Genomic DNA, 20,646 nt, shown 5'->3' with positions numbered 1-20,646 from the left:
CCCATTTATGTCTCCACCCCCCGAGGCTCCCAGCCTAATTCCTGATGAAGGGTTTATGCCCAATACGTCGATTCTCCTGCTCCTCGGATGCTGCCTGATCTGCTGTGCTTTTCCAGCACCACACTCTCGACTCTGAAGGCCAGCTCAGGTAAGGTTGGCAGATAACCTTACCTAAATTATATTAATGAACCAGATAGGTTTTTACATTTGTTTTTAATTTCAAATTTTAATTCATTCAAATTTCACCATCTGCCATGGTGGGAATCAAACCCATTACTCCACACTGGTAGTTCTGTGACAATATGGAAATAGGCCAACTAGAGAGGAGGCCAATTTAGATGTGGTGCTTGGCAATGGACCAGGTTGGGTGTCTCTGTGATAGTGATCACAATTCTCTGAGTCAAGATTGTGGTGCTGGAAAAGCACAGCAGGTCAGGCAGTATCTGAGGGGCAGGAAAATTGACGTTTCTGGCATAAGGCCTTCATCAGGATTTATGTCTGAAATGTCAATTCTTCTGCTCCTTGAATGCTGCCTGACCTGCTGTAATTTTCCACCACCACACTCTCAACTCTTATTTCCAGCATCTACAGTCTCACTTTTTTCTAGATGATCACAACTCCCTGACCTTTACTATAGTCATGGAAATGGATAGGAACAGATGGTATGGGGAAGTATTTCACTGGGGGAGGGGGAATTACAATGCTATTAGGCAGGAACTGTGGAGCATAAATTGCGAACAAATGTTCTCAGAGAAATGCACAACAGAAATGTGGAGGTTGATTGGAGAGCACTTGCTGCGAGTTCTGGATTGGTTTGTCCCACTGAGGCAAGTAAGGGATGGTAGGGTGAAGGAACCTTGGATGACGAGAGATGTGGAGCATCTAATCAAGAGGAAGAAGAAAGCTTATGTAAGATTGACGGAGCAAGGATCATTCAGGCCTTTAGAGGGTTACAATGTAGCCAGAAAGGAACTGAAGAATGGACTTAGGAGAGTTAGAAGGAGGCATGAAAAAGCTTTAGAGGATAGGATGAAGGAAAACCCCAAGGCATTCTACACTTATGCGAGGAACAAGAAGACACCTAGAGTGAGGGTAGGGCTGATAAGGGATAGTGGAGGGAACTTGTGTCCTCACTGTGCACAGGAGTAGTATCAGATGTTTGGAGGGTGGCAAATGTTGCTCCCTTGTTCAAGAAAGGGAATAGGGATAACCCTGGGAATGACAGACCATTCAGTCTTACATTGTTGGTGGGCAAATTACTGGAGAGGATTCTGAGAGACAGGAATTATGATTATTTGGAAAGCATAGTTTGATTAGAGATAGTCAGCATGGCTTTGTGAGGGGCAGGTCATGCCTCACAAACTTTACTGAATTTTTTGAAGACATGACAAAAACACATTGATGAAGGCAGAGCAGTAGATATAGTGTGTTTGCATTTTTGCAAGACATTTGATAAGGACCCCTATTGTAGGCTCATTTAAAAAGCAAAGAGGCATGGGATACAGGGAAATTTGGTTGCCTGGATACAGCATTGGCTAGCCCATAGAAGACAGAGGTTCATAGTAGATGGAAAGTATTCAGCCTGAAACTTGATGACCAGTGGTGATCCATGGGGATCTAATTTGGGACCTCTCCTCTTTGTGATTTTTATAAATTACTTTGATGAGGAATTGGAAGGGTGTTTTAGTAAGTTTGCTGATGACACAATAGTTGGTGGAGTTGTGGATAGTGTGGAGAGCTGTTGTCGATTGCAGTGGGACATTGACAGCATGCAGAGTCATAAAGATGTACAGCACGGAAACAGACCCTTCGCTCTAACCTGTCCATGCCGACCAGATATCCCAATCCAATCTGGTCCCACCTGCCAGCACCCGGCCCATAATGCCTCTTAAATGTTGCAATTGTACCAGCCTCCATCACTTCCTCTGGCAGCTCATTTCATACACGTACCATCCTCTATGTGAAAAAGAGTTGGGCTGATAAGTGGCAAATGGAGTTCAATCTGGAAAAGTGTGAAGTGATTCATTTTGGAAGGTTGAATTTGAATGCAGAAATACAGGGTTAAAGGTAGGATTCTTGGCAGTGTGGAGGAACAGAGAGATTTTGGGGTCCACATCCATAGATCCTTCAAAGATCCACCCAATTTAACAGAGTTGTTAAAAAGGCATATGGTATGTTGGCTTTCATTAGCAGGGGGATTGAGTTTAAGACCACGAGGTTATGCTGCAGCTCTAAAAAAAAACCCTGGTTAGACCACACTTCAAATATTGTGTTCAGTTTTAGTTGCTACATTATAGGAAGGATGTGGAAGCTTTAGAGAGGGTGCAGAGGAGATTCACCGGGATGCTGTCTGGACTGGAGGGAATGTCTTATGAAGAAAGGTTGAAGGAGCTTGGGTTTTTCTCATTGGAATGAAGAAGGAAGAGAGGTCACTTGATAGAGGTCTACAAGATGATGAGAGGCATAGATAGAGTGGATAGCCAGAGACTTTTTCCCAGGGTGGAAATGGCTATCACAAGGGGGAATAATTTTAAGGTGATTGGAGGAGGGTCTAGGGGAGATGTCAGAGGTCGGTTCTTTACACAAAGGGTGGTGGATGCATGGAATGCACTGCCAGCAGTGGTAGTAGAGTCAGAGACATTAGGGACATTTAAGCGACTCTTGGATAGGCAAATGGAACACAGTACAATGAAGGGCAAGCAGATTAGTTTGATCTTAGAGTAGGATAAAAGGCTGGCACAACATAGAGGGCTGAAAGGTCTGTACTGTGCTTTACTGTTCTATGTTCTAATATCACTACATCCCTTCCACCCCCTTACATGTGATGCTGGAGAATGTTGCTAATAGACAAAAGAGAGAGACTACGGAGGAATTTACATTTGAAGCACTGAGAGACTGGAAACCAATGAAAGGAGAGGGAATGGCGAACAGGAGTTTGCACAAAATCAGATTCCGGTGTAAGAGATCTGGAGGAGCTGATGTTTTACGAAGGGTGAAGGATGGGAAACCAGCCAGCCATGATTAGAATCATTAGGCCTGGGGTCATAAAGGCTTCAACGCAGATGGCCCAACGCAGGATAGACAGCAACCAATGAACTGATGATATTCATAGTCTGGACCTAGAAGCTCAACTCGAGGTTGAACAGGATACTGTGGTTTGTGAAAATCTGATCCACTTTGGGGATGTTGATGGTGGGGCCAGAGTCACTAACACCCCAGGACCTCCATGGAGACTTCTAGAATTACAGAAGAATTTTAAGCAAACCCAACAAGAAAAACAGAGCATATTTAAAAAATGCAAATTTTTAATTTGGAGAAATATTCATGAAGATTCTTAAATGGACACAGTAATTGGAAGCTATGTATTAAAATCTCTGGGAATACAATTGACCACAGTTAGTAACTTCAGGTGAAGGCAGCAGCTCAATGCTGAGCTTAAATACAGCTTAACTGGGGGGAAAAACAAAGTGAAAAATCCCTCAACTACATCGAGGGATATAGTTGAAAGGCAGGTAACTGGAGTTAACTGACAGATCTGCCTTGATTTGACGGAATAGCCATGGGGAATTCTGAATGGCTAATTTCTGTTCCTGAATAAATACTGAATGTTTGAAATGCAAACTGAATTCTAATAGCTTTCAGTAGAACAGAAGAAGATGGCTTTCCTGTTTCAGTGTTTCAGTCCAATATTGTCAAGGTAACGGGGTTCATTCGAGATTTGGTGGAGGTTTCTTGTCATCATACATGTGGAAGTTGGTCCCATTGCTGCAGATCAAGTCAGCAAGGCACACCACACAAACGAGGAAAAGGTAATTGGCTTTGGATAGATAAAGGATGCAAACAATGAAGCTCTGAATGTTTGTTAGCTTTTTGTCTACCGTCTATTTGTCGTGATGAGTGTTACATTATAGATTACTGTCTGGCCCTGCAGCTAAGTGGCAATATTGGGTTTACGGATAGATTTTAATAGAAGAGATAACCAACCCAAACGTACAAAGGCTAAGAGCAAAATAAAGGTCTGACATTCCCATGTGGCTGGATGGCCATAAAATATTACAACATCACAGAATTAGGCCATACTTTCCATTGAGTCTGCTCTGACAGAGGGGCAGTAAACTTGCTGTAAGCTAGAGAGAGGAAGGAGCAGCTGGAAGAGGGACAATGCAGCACAGTCACAGGCAATCAGATGGCTCTCTTTAGAGTTGCGTCAATGTTGTGGGAGAGTTGAAAACCTCACCAAAGTTCTGAGTTGGAAGCAATGGTTTTGAAGACGAATTTGGAGACAAAGGAAGTAGTTCAGAAGGTCTGTGGGGCAAAGAATGAGGTGGTAATAGCAGTTTGTAGAGAAGGGATACAGTGCCAAAGATATTTATAATGGCAGCTTAGATCAGAGTGGTGCTGGAAAAGCACAGGAGGAAAATCGATGTTTCGGGCAAAAGCCCTTCAAAAGGCAGTCTGCTCACTGGCAATCCAGTACTATTTCATAAATCTCTCCAATATACCAAAAAGAACACAGAGACAAATCAAGAACAAGGCTGTCATTGAATAATTCTTCAAATCACTGTTACAGATTAAATTCTTACCGGTCGTTGGCATTAGTGGGAAAGAGGTATGCCTTCACCATAGCAAATGTTGCCACAGTATAGCCCAGAATGTTGGCACACCACAACAGAGGAATCCAATTATCAAACAGGATTGTGGGAGAAAACCAATGAAAATAATTGGCATTGGCAATCCAGAGCACGTGGGTAATAATCCATGCCTGTAGTCCATTAACTTCATATTTATTGATCCGACCTGTTGGGTGAATATACTATTTTAAGGTTCTTGGTCTTTTGAAATCAACTCTGAAAATATTGTAATAATCTTCATCTTAATCTTAATCTTTCTCGAACTGACTCAAACAAATAACAACTTGCATTTAGATAAGATTTTTCATGTCGCAACAAATCCCACAGAGTGGTAACCAGCAAAATCTGACACGGAACCACAAAAGGAGATATTAGGCATTTATATTATTACAAAGGGAGATAAGCAAAGATTTGGGCAAGGTGCAGATTGTAAAGAGTGCCTTAAAGGAGGAAAAAAAAGAAATCTAGAGAGGCCAAGTGACTTAGGAAAGGATCCAGAGCTTGGGAAGCTGGAGGATGGCTCACTTTGTCATTATGAGAAGGTGAGGACTGCAGATGCTGGAGATCAGAGCTGAAAATGTGTTGCTGGAAAAGCGCAGCAGGTTAGGCAGCACAGTCTGATTCCTGAAGAAGGGCTCATGCCCGAAACGTCGATTCTCCTGCTCCTTGAATGCTGCCTGACCTGCTGCGCTTTTCCAGCAACACATTTTCACTTTGTCATTAACCAATAAGACCTGTGATCAGACCACAAATTACCTGCAGTATAACTTGGCCGCAGACCTCACATACAGGACAGCTAGAAATTCAGATCAGGTGTCAGGATAATTCTCCTCCAGAAATGGGTTTAAATCCCACAAAGACAGTTAATAGAGTTTGGTTTCAGTTAAAGAATCTAGATTGTAAAGTTTCATGTCAGTAATGGTGTTCATGAAGCTATGGAGTTGGCACGGTGGCTCAGTGGTTAGCACTGCTGCCTCACAGCACCAGGGACCCGGGTTTGATTCCACCCTCAGGCGACTGTCTGTGTGGAGTTTGCAGATGCTCCCCATGTCTGTGTGGCTTCTTCTGGGTGCTCCGGTTTCCTCCCACAGTCCAATGATGTGCAGGTTAATCGGATTGGCCATGCTAAGTTGCCCACCGTGTTCAGGCATGTGCAGGCTACATAGATTATCCATCATTAATATGGGGTTATGGGGAAGGGGTGGGTCTGGGTGGGATGCTCTTTGATGGATCAGTGCAGATTCAAAAGGCCGAATGGCCTCTATCCACACTAAGGATTTTATTAGGAGACTAACAGCAAAAGGGAAGAAGCCACAATCTCTGGTGGGCACCAGTCCACATTATTAAAGCACCATTCCTCTCTACAAACTGCTATTACCACCTCATTCTTGGTTCAGGTATTCCTGACCTCTCCTGCAGAGTTCTGGGCTGATGGTTTATAAGGGACCTGAACAGAATCTTCTGCAGATATTACCTGAAAGACCATAAACTGCAGCAGCAAAAGTAGGCCATTCAGCCCATGGAGTCTGTCCTATAATCCATACCAGATTATGATTGATCTGATAATCTTCGACTCCACTTACCTTCATTTTCCCCATAACTATTGATTAAAAATCTGTTTATCTCAGCCTTGTATATACTTTAACATCCAACCTCTAAGTCCTCTGCAGTAAAGAATGACAGATTTACTCTCCTTCAAGAGAAGAAATTTCTCTCATCTGTGTCTTAAATGGGTGACCCTTTATTCTGAGATGATAACCTTTGGTCCTAGACCCTGTCACAAGGGGAAACAACCTTTCCATGTCGGCTCTGTCAAGCCCCCTAAGAACCGAGTGTATTTAAAATCACCTCTCACTCTCTGAACTCTATTGAGTACAGGCCCAATCTACTCAATCACTCCTCATAAGACAGTCCATACCTGGGATCAGCCAAGTGAATCTTCTCTGTACCACTTCCAATGCCAGAGTATCTTTCTTTAGATAAGGTACCCAAACTGTTCAAAGTATTTCAGCTCTGGTCTGACTCATGCCTTGTCCAGTTTTAGCAAGACTTCCCTATTATATACTCCATTCCCTTTGAAATAAAGGCCAGCATTTCGTTTGCCTTCTTTATTACCTGCTGAACTTGGATGCTAGCTTTTTCTGATTCATGCACAGGGATCCCACATCCCTCTGTGTTGTAGCTTTCTGAAGTCTTTCTCCAATTAAATAGAATTCAGCTCCTCTATTCCTCCTGCCAAAGTGCATAAAATTTTCACGCATTATATTCCTTTTGCTAAGCAGTTGCATACCCTCTCAACCTGTCCATAACCCTCCACAAACTCTTTTTTTAAAATCATCCTCATCATTTGCTTTCCCACTTATTTTGTGTCATCTGCAAACTTGGCTATTGGCACATTCATTTTTTTTTCATCCAAGTCATGTATACATAATGTAACGAAACTGTAGTCCCAGCAGTAATCTTGGTGGCATTTCACTAGCCCCAGGCTCCATTATAAAAATGCTCCCCTTATGAATCAATCAATCATCTATCCGTGCTAATACACTACCTTCAGCACTATGGTCTCATTAAGTAGCCTAACATGCGGTAGCTTATCAAATGTTTCTGAAAGTAAAAGGGACACTCAGCCATGGATTTCCTGACCTAAGGACATTGCAATTAAATACTTTTGAGACACTCACTGTTGGAAAAGTGGCAACCAATTTGTACACAGAAAACGAGCAATGGGCCATCAATTCTCACCCAGCCAGTGACACCAATATCCCAGAAATTAGTTTTAAAAAACCTCCCAGGAGCTGCAAGGTGAAAATGACCAGACAGTCTCTTCTCCTGACATTGGGTAAGGGTTAAGCATTGGCTAGGACACTGGAAGAAGCTCCTGTTCATTGAATCTTTCTGTCCAATCAGAAAGCAGACAGGGATTTGTTTTGATGACCCATTTGAAATTCAGCACCTTATGGAACACAGCTCTCTGTGAATCTGCTGTCGAGTGTCAGCCTGGGTTTTAGGGGTCAGCTCTCTTTAACCATTAAACTCCAGAGGCAACAGTGAGCCGTGGCTAACTCTATATGACATAAGGGTTTTATACCAACAATAATCAGCTGATACAGGTCAATGTGTGAGCTCAAAGATCTGTTTTGGCCCCACCCAAAATATGGAGGAAGTAAGGACTACAAAATGCTGGAGTCAGAGTCGAGAGTGTGGTGCTGGAAAAGCACAGCAGGTCAGGCAGCATCTGAGAAGCAGGAGAGTTGATGTTTTGTGCATTAGCTCTTTATCAGGAATTACCATTCCTGATGAAGAGCTCATGCTCAAAATGTTGACTCTCTTGCTCCTCGGAGGCTGCCTGACCAGCCCACCCAGAATGTGTGTCATAGTATTGTCTTCTCAGCTTCATCATTGAAACGGACACAGAAGGAATGACTATCGGGAATCCCCAGTCAAACCAATCCAATTGATTCTTGGATTCATTCTCACTTCACAGAATCACAACAATGCAGAAGCAGGCCATTCAGCCCATCAAGTCCACAACAACCCTCCGAAGAGCATCCCTCCCAGACCCACCCCATCGCTGTAACCCTGCAATTAGCAAGGCCAATCCACCTAATTGCACATCTTTGGGCTGTGGGAGGAAACCCGCGCAGACACAGGGAGATTGCAAACTCCACACAGACAGGTGCCCAAGGGTGGAATCGATCCCGGTTCCCTGGCGCTGTGATGCAGCAGTGCTAACCACTGAGCCACCATGCCACCCAACTGGGAAGAAAAAGAAAATATAAAGTTGCAGCTTGTTACAGGGAATGCCAAAGTTTAGCAGCACTTCTTGAAGGCTCACACAGGACAAAATTACCCCCAAGATCACACTGACTTACCTCTGAAGGGCAATAATCTCAATGGACAAACCAGAACCACCTGAGCTTTTCACCAGAAGCCTTCACTCAATCCTACCCATGCAAACTCCTACAGGCCTTATTATTCGCCCAAGGGCAAGGTCAAACAGGTTTTGTTCCTCCCAGTGGTCCCCTTTATTGTACTATCTTCCATTTGCCTGTCCAAGAGTCGTTTAAATGTCCCGAATGTATCTGACTCTACTACTGCTGCTGGCAGTGCATTCTACTCACCCACCACTCTCTGAGTAAAGAGCCTACCTTTGACATCTCCTCTAAACTCTTTGTGATCTGGCATGCAATCAAAATGGGGTCAGAGTATATTATGTTCAGTTCTGCTATAGGAAAGATGTTGTTAAACGTGAAAGAGATCAGAAAAGATTTACAATTATGTTGCTGGAACTGGAGAGTTTGAGCAATATGGAGAGGCTGAATAGGCTGGGGCTATTTTCATTGGAGTGTCAGAGGCTGAGGGGTGACCTTAAAATCAAGAGGGACATGGAACGGATAAATAGATGAGATCTTTCCCCCGGGGTAGGGGAGTCCAAAACTGGAGATTTAAGGTGAGAGGGGAAAGATTTAAAAGGAACCTGAGGGGCAACGTTTTCACGCAGAGGGTGGTGCATGCATGGAAATAGCTGCCAAGGAAGTGGTGGAGTGGGGGTATGATTTAAAAGACATCTAGAAGAGTACATGAATAGGAAGGGTTTAGAGGGATATGGGCCAAATGCTGGCAAATGGGATTAGATTAGGTTAGGATATCTGATCGGCACGACGGGTTGAACCAAAGATTCTATTTACGTGCTGTACCACCTCTATAAATTTATAATCTACATTGGTGAACTTTAAGAATTAATGTGAAAAATGCAAGTATCTGCTTTGGAATACAAGTAAATTCCTTTCATGTTCAAATGCTTAATAGATATTACCAAAAGCAAACTTTGCACTGTCAGTATTAGGTCAAGTGGAAAACTGTTTAAGGCAGCCAGGCTGAAATTTAGTATGACAAGAAATCCTGAAGTATTATTCCACCACAATGACCATCTCCGCTCATCCCTGTTGCTATCTATGATCTTTCAAAACAAAGTAGTCTGAATGTTTTCTGACACGGTTAAGAAAACAAATTGAAAAATTCACTCACCAGCAGGAGTACATGCTCCATCTTGTACTCCACCAACATAGCCAGGTAGCAACTTGTGACAAACATCAGGCACGCACATGTACAAAAACACCTGAAAATACATGCACAGAACAAAAAAAAAAGTCTTCGTAATTGGTAACAAATCAGTTTGAATGGATTGATTTATGAAGATTTAATTGCATCACCTGATAGTCTTCTCAAGACTGGGTTGGGCAAGCAGAAGAGAAGGAGAGACATTAACAGAGTGTAGCCATTTGGAAACACTAAGAATTGGAACTATCATTTCTAATGCATCCACAGTCATATGCATTTCTAAGTTATCTGATAACAATTAATAATTGACAATTTAGTTGTTTGGTAGTACAGAAATTAATGATTGCTGAAAAAAAGATATTTGACATTTTGTTTCATGTTTCATCTTCCACGTATCAGGACACATCACAAGAATTCCAATAAATAGGAAAACTCAAATTTATATGTGAGAGAGGAGCGTGCTGATTGGTTAGTATGTGGACACTAATTGGCAGAGGCATTACTATGGAGAATGCAGCAGTTATCACTGACTGACCATTAACTTTGTTCAGAGAAAGCAGATTGATTTTGATTGTTCAAGGCATTGCCCTGAGCAATGAACCAGCGAATGATTGTTACCTATTTTGTTCACTATTACTTAGAATGAATGGGTCATTTTCTCAGGAAAGCTTGTGTCTCCTGGTGTTTAGAAGACTAAGAGGCAACTTGACTGATACATATAAGATCCTGAGGGGTCTTGACAGGTTGCAAATGGAAACAATGCTTTCACTTGTGGGAGAATCAGGAATAAGGGGTCATAGCTTACATGTAATGGGTTGTCTATTTAAGACAGAGATGAGGAGAATTTTTAACTCATACAGCGTCATGAGTCTTTTCCTCAAAAGATGGTGGAAGCTGTGTCTTTGAATAGTCATTGACTATTTTGGAGGCAGAGGTGGATAGATTCTTGATGACCTAGAGGGTCAAAGGTTACTAGGATAAGACCGTATGACCATAATAAATAGGAGCAGGAGAAGGTTGTTCCACCCCATGAGCCTGTTCCACCACTCAGTAGGATCATGGCTGACCCAACATTCCTCATGTCTACTTTCCTGCCCTTTCCCCATAACCCATGATTCCTCGACTGATCAAGAGTCTATCTCAGCCTTAAATATACACAAAGACTCTGCCCCCACAGCTCTCTGTGGCAAGGAGTCTTAAAGAGTCACAACCCTCTGAGAGAAGAAATTCCCCTTCATCTTAGTCTTAAATTGGTGTCCCTTTACTCTGAGACAGTCCCCTCTCATCCTGGACTCCCCCATGAGGGGAAACGATCCTGCCAGCATTTACCCTGTCGAGCCCCTTAATAATGTGATATACTTCAATGAGATAAATGAGGGTAAGTGGGAATGTGGAGGGAGCAGGTCAGCCATGACCTTATCGAATAGTTGGGCAGGCTTGATGGGTCTACTGACTCCTGCCCCTAATTCATACCTCTTTATTTTGTAAAATGCTACCAAAGCAAGATATCAATGTAACTTGAAGAAGATGAGCTGCGTGGAAAAGCACAAACTCGGTGGGCTGGCCTGCTTCTATTCCAGGAAACATAGCTCACTGCTTCCTAATTGCTTCCTCCATGTTTTCTCATTACAACAAGCACTGGAGAAACTCAGCAGGTCTAATTGCATCCGTGGAGAGAGATCAAGAGTTTCTTGGAGATGTGTCCTAATGGACTCAAAACTTTAACTCAGTTTCTCTCTCCACAGATGATGCCAGCCTGCCTGAGTTTCTCCAGCACTTCCTGCTTTGATTTCAGATCTCCAGAATCTGTGTACTTTGGTTTAAGATACTGTCATGAGAAGTTGGTCGGAAGAATGACTTACATAGAAACCTGGGTGTCCCAACTTCCGTGTCTGCCCCCTGCTGCTGGGGTTTTGGGGAGCCTGTCAGAGGGGCAATCCAATCACGAGGCATTTGAGGAGCAGGGAAGTGCTTGGAGACTGCTCAATAGAGAGGAGAGATGAATGGGATCGGTGGTGATTAACATGGTCTACCAGAAGCATTCAGCATTATTTAAATGTTTTTGGGAGGACAGTTGTACATTCAGATAATTATAGAGTATAATTTTACCCCTGTTGGTTTCAGCTTAACTGGTTACGGGGGTATGTGAGGGCTGTGGTTTTGGGCTGCTTAAAAGTTAAGCACATCTTTGATTTTCTTGAATTCAGCCTATGTTAGTTCCCTTTGGACAAAGTAATATTGAAGCGTGGGTCTCAAATAATTTGTTAGGTACACAACTTGTATAGCCAAAAGCAATCACATGTCTACTTCAGCGACACTAAATATTTATTTTGGCCTTCATTGATAAGGTGCACAGTGCACTTTTTCTTCATTCACTTATGGGATATGGGTGTCGCTGGCTGGGCCAACATTTATTGGCTGTCCCTAGTTGCCTCTTGAGAAGGTACTGATGAGCTGCCTTCTTGAACCATCACAATCCAGGTGCTGTTGGGTAGACCTACAGTGCAGTTAAGGAGGGAGTTCCAAGGTTTTTACCGATCAACACTGAAGGCCATATATTTCCAGGTCAGGATGGTGAGTGGCTTGATGGGGAACTTGCAGGGGGTGGTGTTCCCATGTATTTGCTACTCCTGTCCTTCTAGATGATAGTGGTCAAGGGTTTGGAAGGTGCTGTCTATGGACCTTGGAGATATACATTCTGCTGCTATTGAGCAATAGTGGTGGAGGGTGTGAATGTTTATGATGAAGGTATCCTGCATTATTCTGGATGCTGCCAAGCTTTTTCAAGTATTGTTGGAGCTACATTTATCAAGGCAAGGAAGGAATATTCCATTATACTCCTGACTTGTGCCTTGTCGATGGTGGACAGGCTTTGGGGAGTCAGGAGGTGAGTTACTCGCTGCAGTATTTCTAGCCTCTGACCTGCCCTTGTAGCCACTGGATTGATATTGGCGGTTCCAGTTTCTGGTCTTTGGTAACCCTCCCCAAGATGTTCAGAGTGAGGGGTTCAATGATAGTAATACTATTGAATGCAGTAGTTAGATTATCTCATTTTGGACATGGTCATTGCTTGGCATGTGTGGTATGAATGTTATTTGCTGATTTTTAACTCAAGCCTGGATATTGTCCAGGACTTCGCTGTATTTGACTGCTTCAGTATGTGAGGAGTTGCGAATAATGCTGAACGTTGTGCAATCATTGATAAACATTCCCACTTCTGATGAAGGGAATGCCATTAATGCAGCACCTGAAGGTGGTTAGCCCAGGATGGGTGGCACGGTGGCACAGTGGTTAGCACTGCTGCCTTACAGCGCCAGAGACCCGGGTTCAATTCCCGCCTCAGGCGACTGACTGTGTGGAGTTTGCACATTCTCCCCGTGTCTGCGGGTGCTCTGGATTTCCTCCGGGTGCTCTGGTTTCCTCCCACTGTCCAAAAAAAAATGTGCAGGTCAGGTGAATTGGCCATGCTAAATTGCCCGTAGTGTTAGGTGAAGGGGTAAATGTAGGGTAATGGGTCTGGGTGGGTTGCGCTTTGGCAGGTCGGTGTGGCCTTGTTGGGCCGAAGGGCCTGTTTCCACACTGTAAGTAATCTAATCTAATCTAATTCCCTTGAGGAACTCATACAGAGATGTCCTAGAGCTGAGATGACTGACCTCCAATGGCCACAACCATTTTGGTTTGTGCCAGTATGACTCCAACCAGCAGAGAGATTTTCCTCTGACTTCCATGGACTCCAGCTATGGTTTCTTGATGCCATTTGAAGCCTGCAATGTGTGTGGACTTCCTGTACAACTGGATCTTTAGAAGGCCACTTAGCACCCAATAACATGTGGTCAATACAGATGAATATCTCAGTCATTTTCTGTTTGGTAAGCGTGCAACTAGTGATCTGTAATAGGCCCAATTCCAATGCAATTCTCTCTGATCAAGCAACCAAAGAGCACCTTTCATTTGACAAAAAAAATTCTATTCCAACATGCAGTTGATGCATGTCCACATTGTTCTGAGCTTCCTTACAAACATTCTGGTTTATTAAAATTAGCCCTGGTTCGTCCAATGCCACTCACGATCAATGTTCCCAGCTATATTTGATGGGACGGTTCGTGGGTAAGATGGGAAGTGGAATTCAGTTAAGCATACCTTCCTTGCTGTGCACATAGAAATAGTTACTACACAGAAGGAGGCCACTCAGCCCATTCAGTCTATGTTGGCTTGCTGCAAGTACCATGGGCTACCCAATTGCACTACTAGAGCCACACTCTCTGGATAAAGTTTTCAAAGTTATTTAGCAAACCACTGGTCTTAGCAACTGTAAGAAGTTTCCCATTGGGGGAATGGGATCAGTCTTGCAATAAATCATGTAAAGTCAGGGTTAGAATCACATGGAAAGTAATCATGACAATATTGTATGCTTAAATGTGCCTCACCACAACTGGCATGAGGGTCTATTTATGCAATGGATTGTAGATGAAAAATATTGCTTCAATAAAAAAAAATTGTTACTTGAAAAAAAGGTATATTTATGTGAATAAATGCAGCTGTCCCAGCCTTTGACTGTGCAGATTTATGTGCTGGAACTTCTGAATGCAACTCACGTCGGGATTTCTGAGAGATTAGTTTTACGATATATTTATACATTGCATGTGTTTTACAGAGCATTCCTCTGTGCTCAATTGAAACAAAGAGTGCTACCGGATTCTGGCTGACTCAGTGTACCCTGTGATTACAGACACGAGGTATGTGAGGAAGTAGTGTGACTCTATTGTGGTCACTCAGAGAACGAGCTCTCCAAAGTATGGCTTTGACTTGATAACATTGTTTAAACACTCAGTGAATCAACAGCTCTAGTCCCAAATCTACTTGATCAATGTAAAAACTGGAAACAACATTTGATAATTATAGAATCCCTACAGTGTGGAAACAGGCCACTCAGCCCAACAAGTCCACACTGACCCTCCAATGAGTAACACACCCAGACCCATTCCCCTAGCCTATTATTCTACATTTACCTCTGACTAATGCACCTAACATACACATCCCTGAACACTGTGGGCAATTTAGCATGGCCAATTGACCTAACCTGCACACCTTTGGACTGTAGGAGGAAAGCAGAGCACGTAGAGGAAACCCACACAGACACTGGGAGAATGTGCAAACTCCACACAGAGACTGTTGCCCGAGGCTGGAATTGAACCCGGGTCCCTGGTGCTGTGAGACAGCAATGCTAATGACTGAAAGCCGCCCATCAGCTTTATAAGTTTAAAGGAGCTTAAAGGAGAATAATAAATCATAATATTTCACAACGTATTTTTAAAAGGTACAGGATGTGCTCAAGAGGAAACAATTTGTCGGTCAACAACAGGTTGACCAGTTCAACAACTTCATCACATTGCAGGTGACTGTCAAAAATACACTGGAAGGAGCACTGTACAAAAACAGAGAGAGAGGGAGAAGAGAGCGACAGAGAGAGAGACAGAGACAGAAAAAGATAGCCACAGAGACAGAGAGAGAGAGAGAGTTTGTGCATGCACCTCTGTGTTTGTGTCTGTGTGTACACATGTGCCACTATGCATGTACATATGTGTTTGTATGCATTTTTGTGTGTCTATGTGTCACTGTGCCTGTGCATGCATGTGCCATGTGGGACAGGAATCAATGCTCCAAGTGCTGTATAAACACAACGTGATGCCTACAGTCTAAACCAAGTTCTCTAATTTTGAAGGAGTTTGACAGAAATATTATTTTGGATGAAACTACCTTCTAATCAATTGCTGTTCCTCTTTCTTTTACATGCATATTGCTTGCTACTTCACAGTAGAGACCACAAAGTTGCTCAGTGACCCTGACCTACATATACGACAGAAGGATGTCTTGATGCAGTTACACAGGGCCTTGGTGAGACCACACTTTGAGTGTTTTCATCTCCTTATCTGAGGAAAGATGTTCTGGCGATAGAGGGAGTGCAGTGAAGGTTTACCAGACTGATTCCAGAAAGACAGGACTCACATATGAAGAGAGACTAGATCAGTAAGGGCTATATTCACTTCATAGGAATGAAAAGGGAGTCTCATAGACACCAAACAAATTCGAACAGGACTAGAAAGAGTAAACACAGGAAGGATTTCCCAGCAGCAGATGACAGTCTAAGGATTTGGGGTAGACCATTTCAGACAGCGGGGAGCCTGTGGAATTCTCTGCCACAGAAAATGGTCAAATCCAAAACATTAAATGTTTTCAAGAACGAGTTAGATATAGTTCTTGGGGCTAAAGGGGTCAAAGGGTATGGAGAGAAAGCAGAAACAGGCTGAATGGCAGAGTAGGCTCAAAGGGCCAAGTGATCTACTACTGATCTTATTTCTTACGTTTCTATGGAAACCGACTCCAAAAAGGTAATCACGACATTTATTCTTTGCAAAATCTCTCCACAAATAAAAGGCAATATATTTAACTCAGCCAGGAAATTTCATGTTGGGATCTATGATGCTCAGAGGTTTCGGGTTGATGGTGTTGGGATTGAGGATGCTCAGAGGTCTCAGGTTGGTGTTGAGATCGAGGATACTCAGAGGCCTCAGGTTGATGGTGTTGGGATCTATGATGCTCAGAGGTTTCGGATTGAGGGACCCTCCTGATTCAAAGCACTGTGACTCCCAGAAAGTTGCAGAAGACATAGTCATGGCCAACTTGTTCTGGTGTCCACCTTGTAGGAGGTTTCTGCTGTAAGAGACTTCACACAGCAGTCAAAGGGAGTCAGCACAATGTTAGGATTTGCCCCATGAATTGCTCAGAAGGGCTTCACTCAACCTCATAACCTACCAAGGTGTGTTTTCATTCTAACGAGACAAGGTTCCTTCCATTTTTACTGGCACATCAAACAAGGTAGTTCATTTGCAGCTCAGAAATCATTATCCAGTTGACTAAGCCAATCAGCTTACTAGCTCATTAACACAGGACAATATTTGCACACTAATGCTTGCACCTTGAAGCCAGGTCAGAGAGAGTGCAGAGATTTCAGTGTTGGTTAGCTTGGGACAAGATAGACTTACTCTCAAGACCTGGTTTGCTCCCTTGGTTTTCTTTGGGATTTTCTTCGTAGTGAATTGTAGGAAGGGTTTTCTCTGCATAGAAGCCGCCAAATTCACTCGGTGTTTCCTCTCCTGTTCTCTCTCAATTGATAGAATGGGGAGGTTTTATGATCGGAAGATGGTCCCTGGTGGGCAGGTGTGCAGGGCAAAACTTCTGTGCATGGATTTATTTTGCCTTGCCACCCAGCTCTGACCTTACTGCAATTTGATGAAGGGCAGGGGGTGATTTAGTGCAGCCCACCTACCTTCATCCCAATTGAAGCTGTCACAGTAGGAATAAAATATAGGTTACGGTGAGATGTTGAAGCAGGAACAAGCCATTCAGCCCATTGAGTCTGCTCTGCCATTCAATGAGATCCTGGATAATCCTCAACTCCATTTTTCTGCCTTTCCCCCATAATCTTTAATTGCCTTCCTGATTTAAAAAATCTGTCAGTGTTGAATACCCTAAACAACCAAACCTCGACAAGAATCTACAGTAAAGTCTGAGCCTGAGTGAAAAAACAACTCTTCCTCATCTCTGTCTGACGTGGAAGACATTTATTCGGGGATTATGCCTTCTGGTGTAGTCCACAATCGATTTTTGAATTCCGTCATCCCATTTTCATACCTGAGAATTTCATGGACTTGAAATGGTTTTAAAAAGGGAAAACAAAATGATCCACAGCAACAGACTGGCCACATGGGTTAGTCAAGCTTCACAAAATCAATGCGGAATAAATGAAATAATCTCGAGCTAAAACTAAAGTTTTATCAAAAGACATTAAAAATAGTTCACCTGGTCAGGCATGAAAAAGTCCTCATTTCCTATCTTCACTTATATTACTTTGCTAATGAAATCAGAAATGGAGGGCATCATCTTCAATAATCAAACTTCAAAACAATTAATTCAGACACTGAAATACACAATAAAAACCAAAAGAATTGCAGATGCTGTAAATCAGAAACAAAAACAGAAGTTGCTGGAAAAGCTCAGCAGGTCTGGCCACATCTGTGCAGAGAAATCAAAGTTAACATTTCGGGTCCGGTGACCCTTCCTTAGAACTGAAACACACAAAGCAGTTTATATTTCAGGAGACTATTTTTGGTCGAGCAGGGAGATGGATCTTTCACTGCTGATTTGAAACCAGCTCGAGGAAATGTAGACAGCCTCTCAAGAATTAAAAGTGACCGGTGACAAAACTCATTAAAGAGCAACATCAAAACCCTGAGAATTCAAATTCAAATTCAAAATCACGAGGGGTATGGATAGGCGAATAGTTAAGGTCTTTTTCCTTGGGGTGGGGAGTGCAAAACTGGAGGGCATAAGTTTAAGATGAGAGGGCAAAGATTTAAAAGGGATCTGAGGGGTAACTTTCTCAAGCAGATGGTGATGCATGTGTGGAATGAGCTGCCAGAGGAAGTAGTGGGGGCTGGTACAATTACAATGTCTAAAAGGCATCTGGACGGGTACATGAAAAGGAAGGGTTTAAGAGGGATATGGGCCAAATACTGGCAAATGGGATGAGATTAATTTAGGATATTTGGTTGGACTGAGGGGTCTGTTTCCATGCTCTATGACTCTATAACTAAAATATTCGAAACTGCTGATGACCAAAGACACCAATTAACCAACTGTGCTGTCATGTCACAACCTTACAACTCAATTAAACCCAAAGGACTTTACACTGCATGTATCTTTTATCTTCCTTCCAGACTGGACACATTCCCACTTTAACTGTGTGCCTGTATGTACGTATTCTTAACTCTTTTTCTTGGGTTGAGGTGATAATAAAAATGCTCTTTCTTGCACTCAAGAAATCCCTGGAATTGGCTCCTGACTGATTCAGTATCAGCACTGAGTAACTACATTTTTATTAGAGAAAGGTACCGCCTTGTGCTGTAAAGAACAGAAATCTTTGTTGGAACCACCCGAGGAGATTGAAAGAGGGTAATTGATTCTCCCCACCTGACCTGGCTGTAACAAAGCTGATAAGTGGTCAACATTGTGGTTTGTGCTGACATGTAGCAACAAGAGAGAATCGAATCAACATCCCTTGACATTCAGTGATATTGCCATTGCTGAATTTCCCACTGTCAAATCCTGGGAGTCACCATTGACTGAATCATAAAATCCCTACAGTGTGGAAAGGGGGCACTCAGCCCATCGAGTCTGCATTGACCCTCTGCAGAGAATCCCACCCAGACCCACACCCCCTACCCTTGTAATCCTTCATTTCTCATGGCTACTCCATCCAACCTACACATCCCTGGACAGTACAGAGAATTTTACTTTGAGACAAAAGAACTGCAGGTGCTGGAATTCAAGGTAGTTTAAAGAAAAATTTATTAAGGGTGAGGACCACTTCAGTGAGTTGGAGGCAGGTATTGGGGAACAAGGTTATACCCCAAACATGCTGCCTGGCTTGTTGTGTTCTTCCAGCCTCCCACTTGTCTATTACAGACAATTTAGCTAATCCACTTAACTTGCACGTCTTTGGACTGTGGGAGGAAACTAAAGCACCTGGACTAAACCCACACAGACACGGGGAGAATGTGCAAACTCCACACAGACTGTCGCCTGAGGGTGGAATCAAACCCGGGTCCCTGGCATGGTGAGGCAGTAGTGCTAACCACTGAGCCACCATACCACCCTGAACCAAACTAGCCAAGTAATTACTTGTGACTACGAGACCAGGTCAGAGGCCAGGAATTCTGTGATGACTAGTTTACCACCTACCTCCCTCATGCTTATCCACTATCTCCAGTGCATAGGTCAGGAGTGTGCCTGGATGAATGCTGCTCCAACAGTACTCAAGAAGCTGGACACCATCCAGGACAAAGCACCAGCCATGATTAATACACCACCTTATCGACAACATTCACTCCCTCTAATCACCAATGCACAGTAGCAGCAGTATATCTCATTTATAAGATACACTGAAGTAACTCACCAAGGGTACTTTCCAAACTTGCAACCTCTAACATCTAGAACGGCATGGCAGCAGATGTATAGGAACACAAACTCTGCGAGTTCCTCTCCAAGATATACACCATCTTGACTTGGGAAATGTACTGTCCTTTCATTATTACTAGGTTATAATCCTAGAACTCCCTCCCTAACAACACTGTGGACTTTACCTGCAAGTCGAAGATGGCAGCAGTTCAAGAAAGATGCTTGGCAGCACCTTCTGCAGGACAATTAGAGATGTACACTAAATGCTGGCCCAGCCAGTGATTCCTACATCTCATGAATGAATTTTTAAAAATGTCAACCACATTGCTTTGTTTTGGGAGTCACACATAAGCCAGAAAAATAAGAATGGCACATGGGATTTTACAACAGTCTGGCAGCTTCATGGGTATCATCATTGAGACTTAGGTGTGGATTTTACGTGTATTTAATTAACTATAAATCCCCTGTGTACCATGATAAGATTTGAACACATGAACTCACTACTATTAGTCTAATAATAGAACCAGGACAGCTGTCGTCACATTCTGTTGAGTCTTTTCATTTGCTCTGAAAGTAAAGATATTCTGCACAGCTTTAAGTAATTAGATCGTATCCTGGTAGTAATCTTACTGCAACATGTTTTCAAGCTCTCTGGAGATGTTATTACAAAATCTGTGCTTCAAAAGTCCTTTGGTTTATCTCCATCCCTTTAAAGTCACAGTCGTACAGTGATTGTCTTTTAATTAAACTCTCCTTAAGTAAAGAAATAAAAAACTGTGTCTTACCCACAAATGATTCACTCTACACTAAACAGTCAAGGCTAATTTGGTCAGGGCATCACAAAGAGGAATTAATGGGTTAGATTTTCTGCTCGCTGGTAGGTGGAACAACCAAGCCCTGCAAAGGCTAATTAGAAAACTGTTCTGTACCTTGGTGT

At 42.9% G+C, this 20,646-nt stretch overlaps 1 protein-coding gene across 5 annotated transcripts in view; it reads right to left on the bottom strand.

Moving 5' to 3' along the window:
- dhcr7 (7-dehydrocholesterol reductase) overlaps positions 1-20,646 on the bottom strand; it is a 41,739-nt gene that overhangs the window by 7,467 nt on the left and 13,626 nt on the right. For all 5 annotated transcript variants that reach the window (XM_043705358.1, XM_043705361.1, XM_043705360.1 and 2 more), the window contains exons 4-5: positions 9,660-9,750; positions 4,584-4,797 (exon numbers count right to left, since the gene is read on the bottom strand). In XM_043705358.1, the coding sequence (XP_043561293.1) occupies positions 4,584-4,797; positions 9,660-9,750 (305 nt within the window). The remainder of the gene's footprint in view (positions 1-4,583; positions 4,798-9,659; positions 9,751-20,646) is intronic.

The sequence above is a fragment of the Chiloscyllium plagiosum genome, chromosome 16 (assembly GCF_004010195.1).
Source record: "Chiloscyllium plagiosum isolate BGI_BamShark_2017 chromosome 16, ASM401019v2, whole genome shotgun sequence".
Lineage (NCBI taxonomy): Eukaryota > Metazoa > Chordata > Chondrichthyes > Orectolobiformes > Hemiscylliidae > Chiloscyllium > Chiloscyllium plagiosum.
Note: the sequence above shows the minus strand (reverse complement) of the source record. Positions and strands in the feature narration are given on the sequence as shown.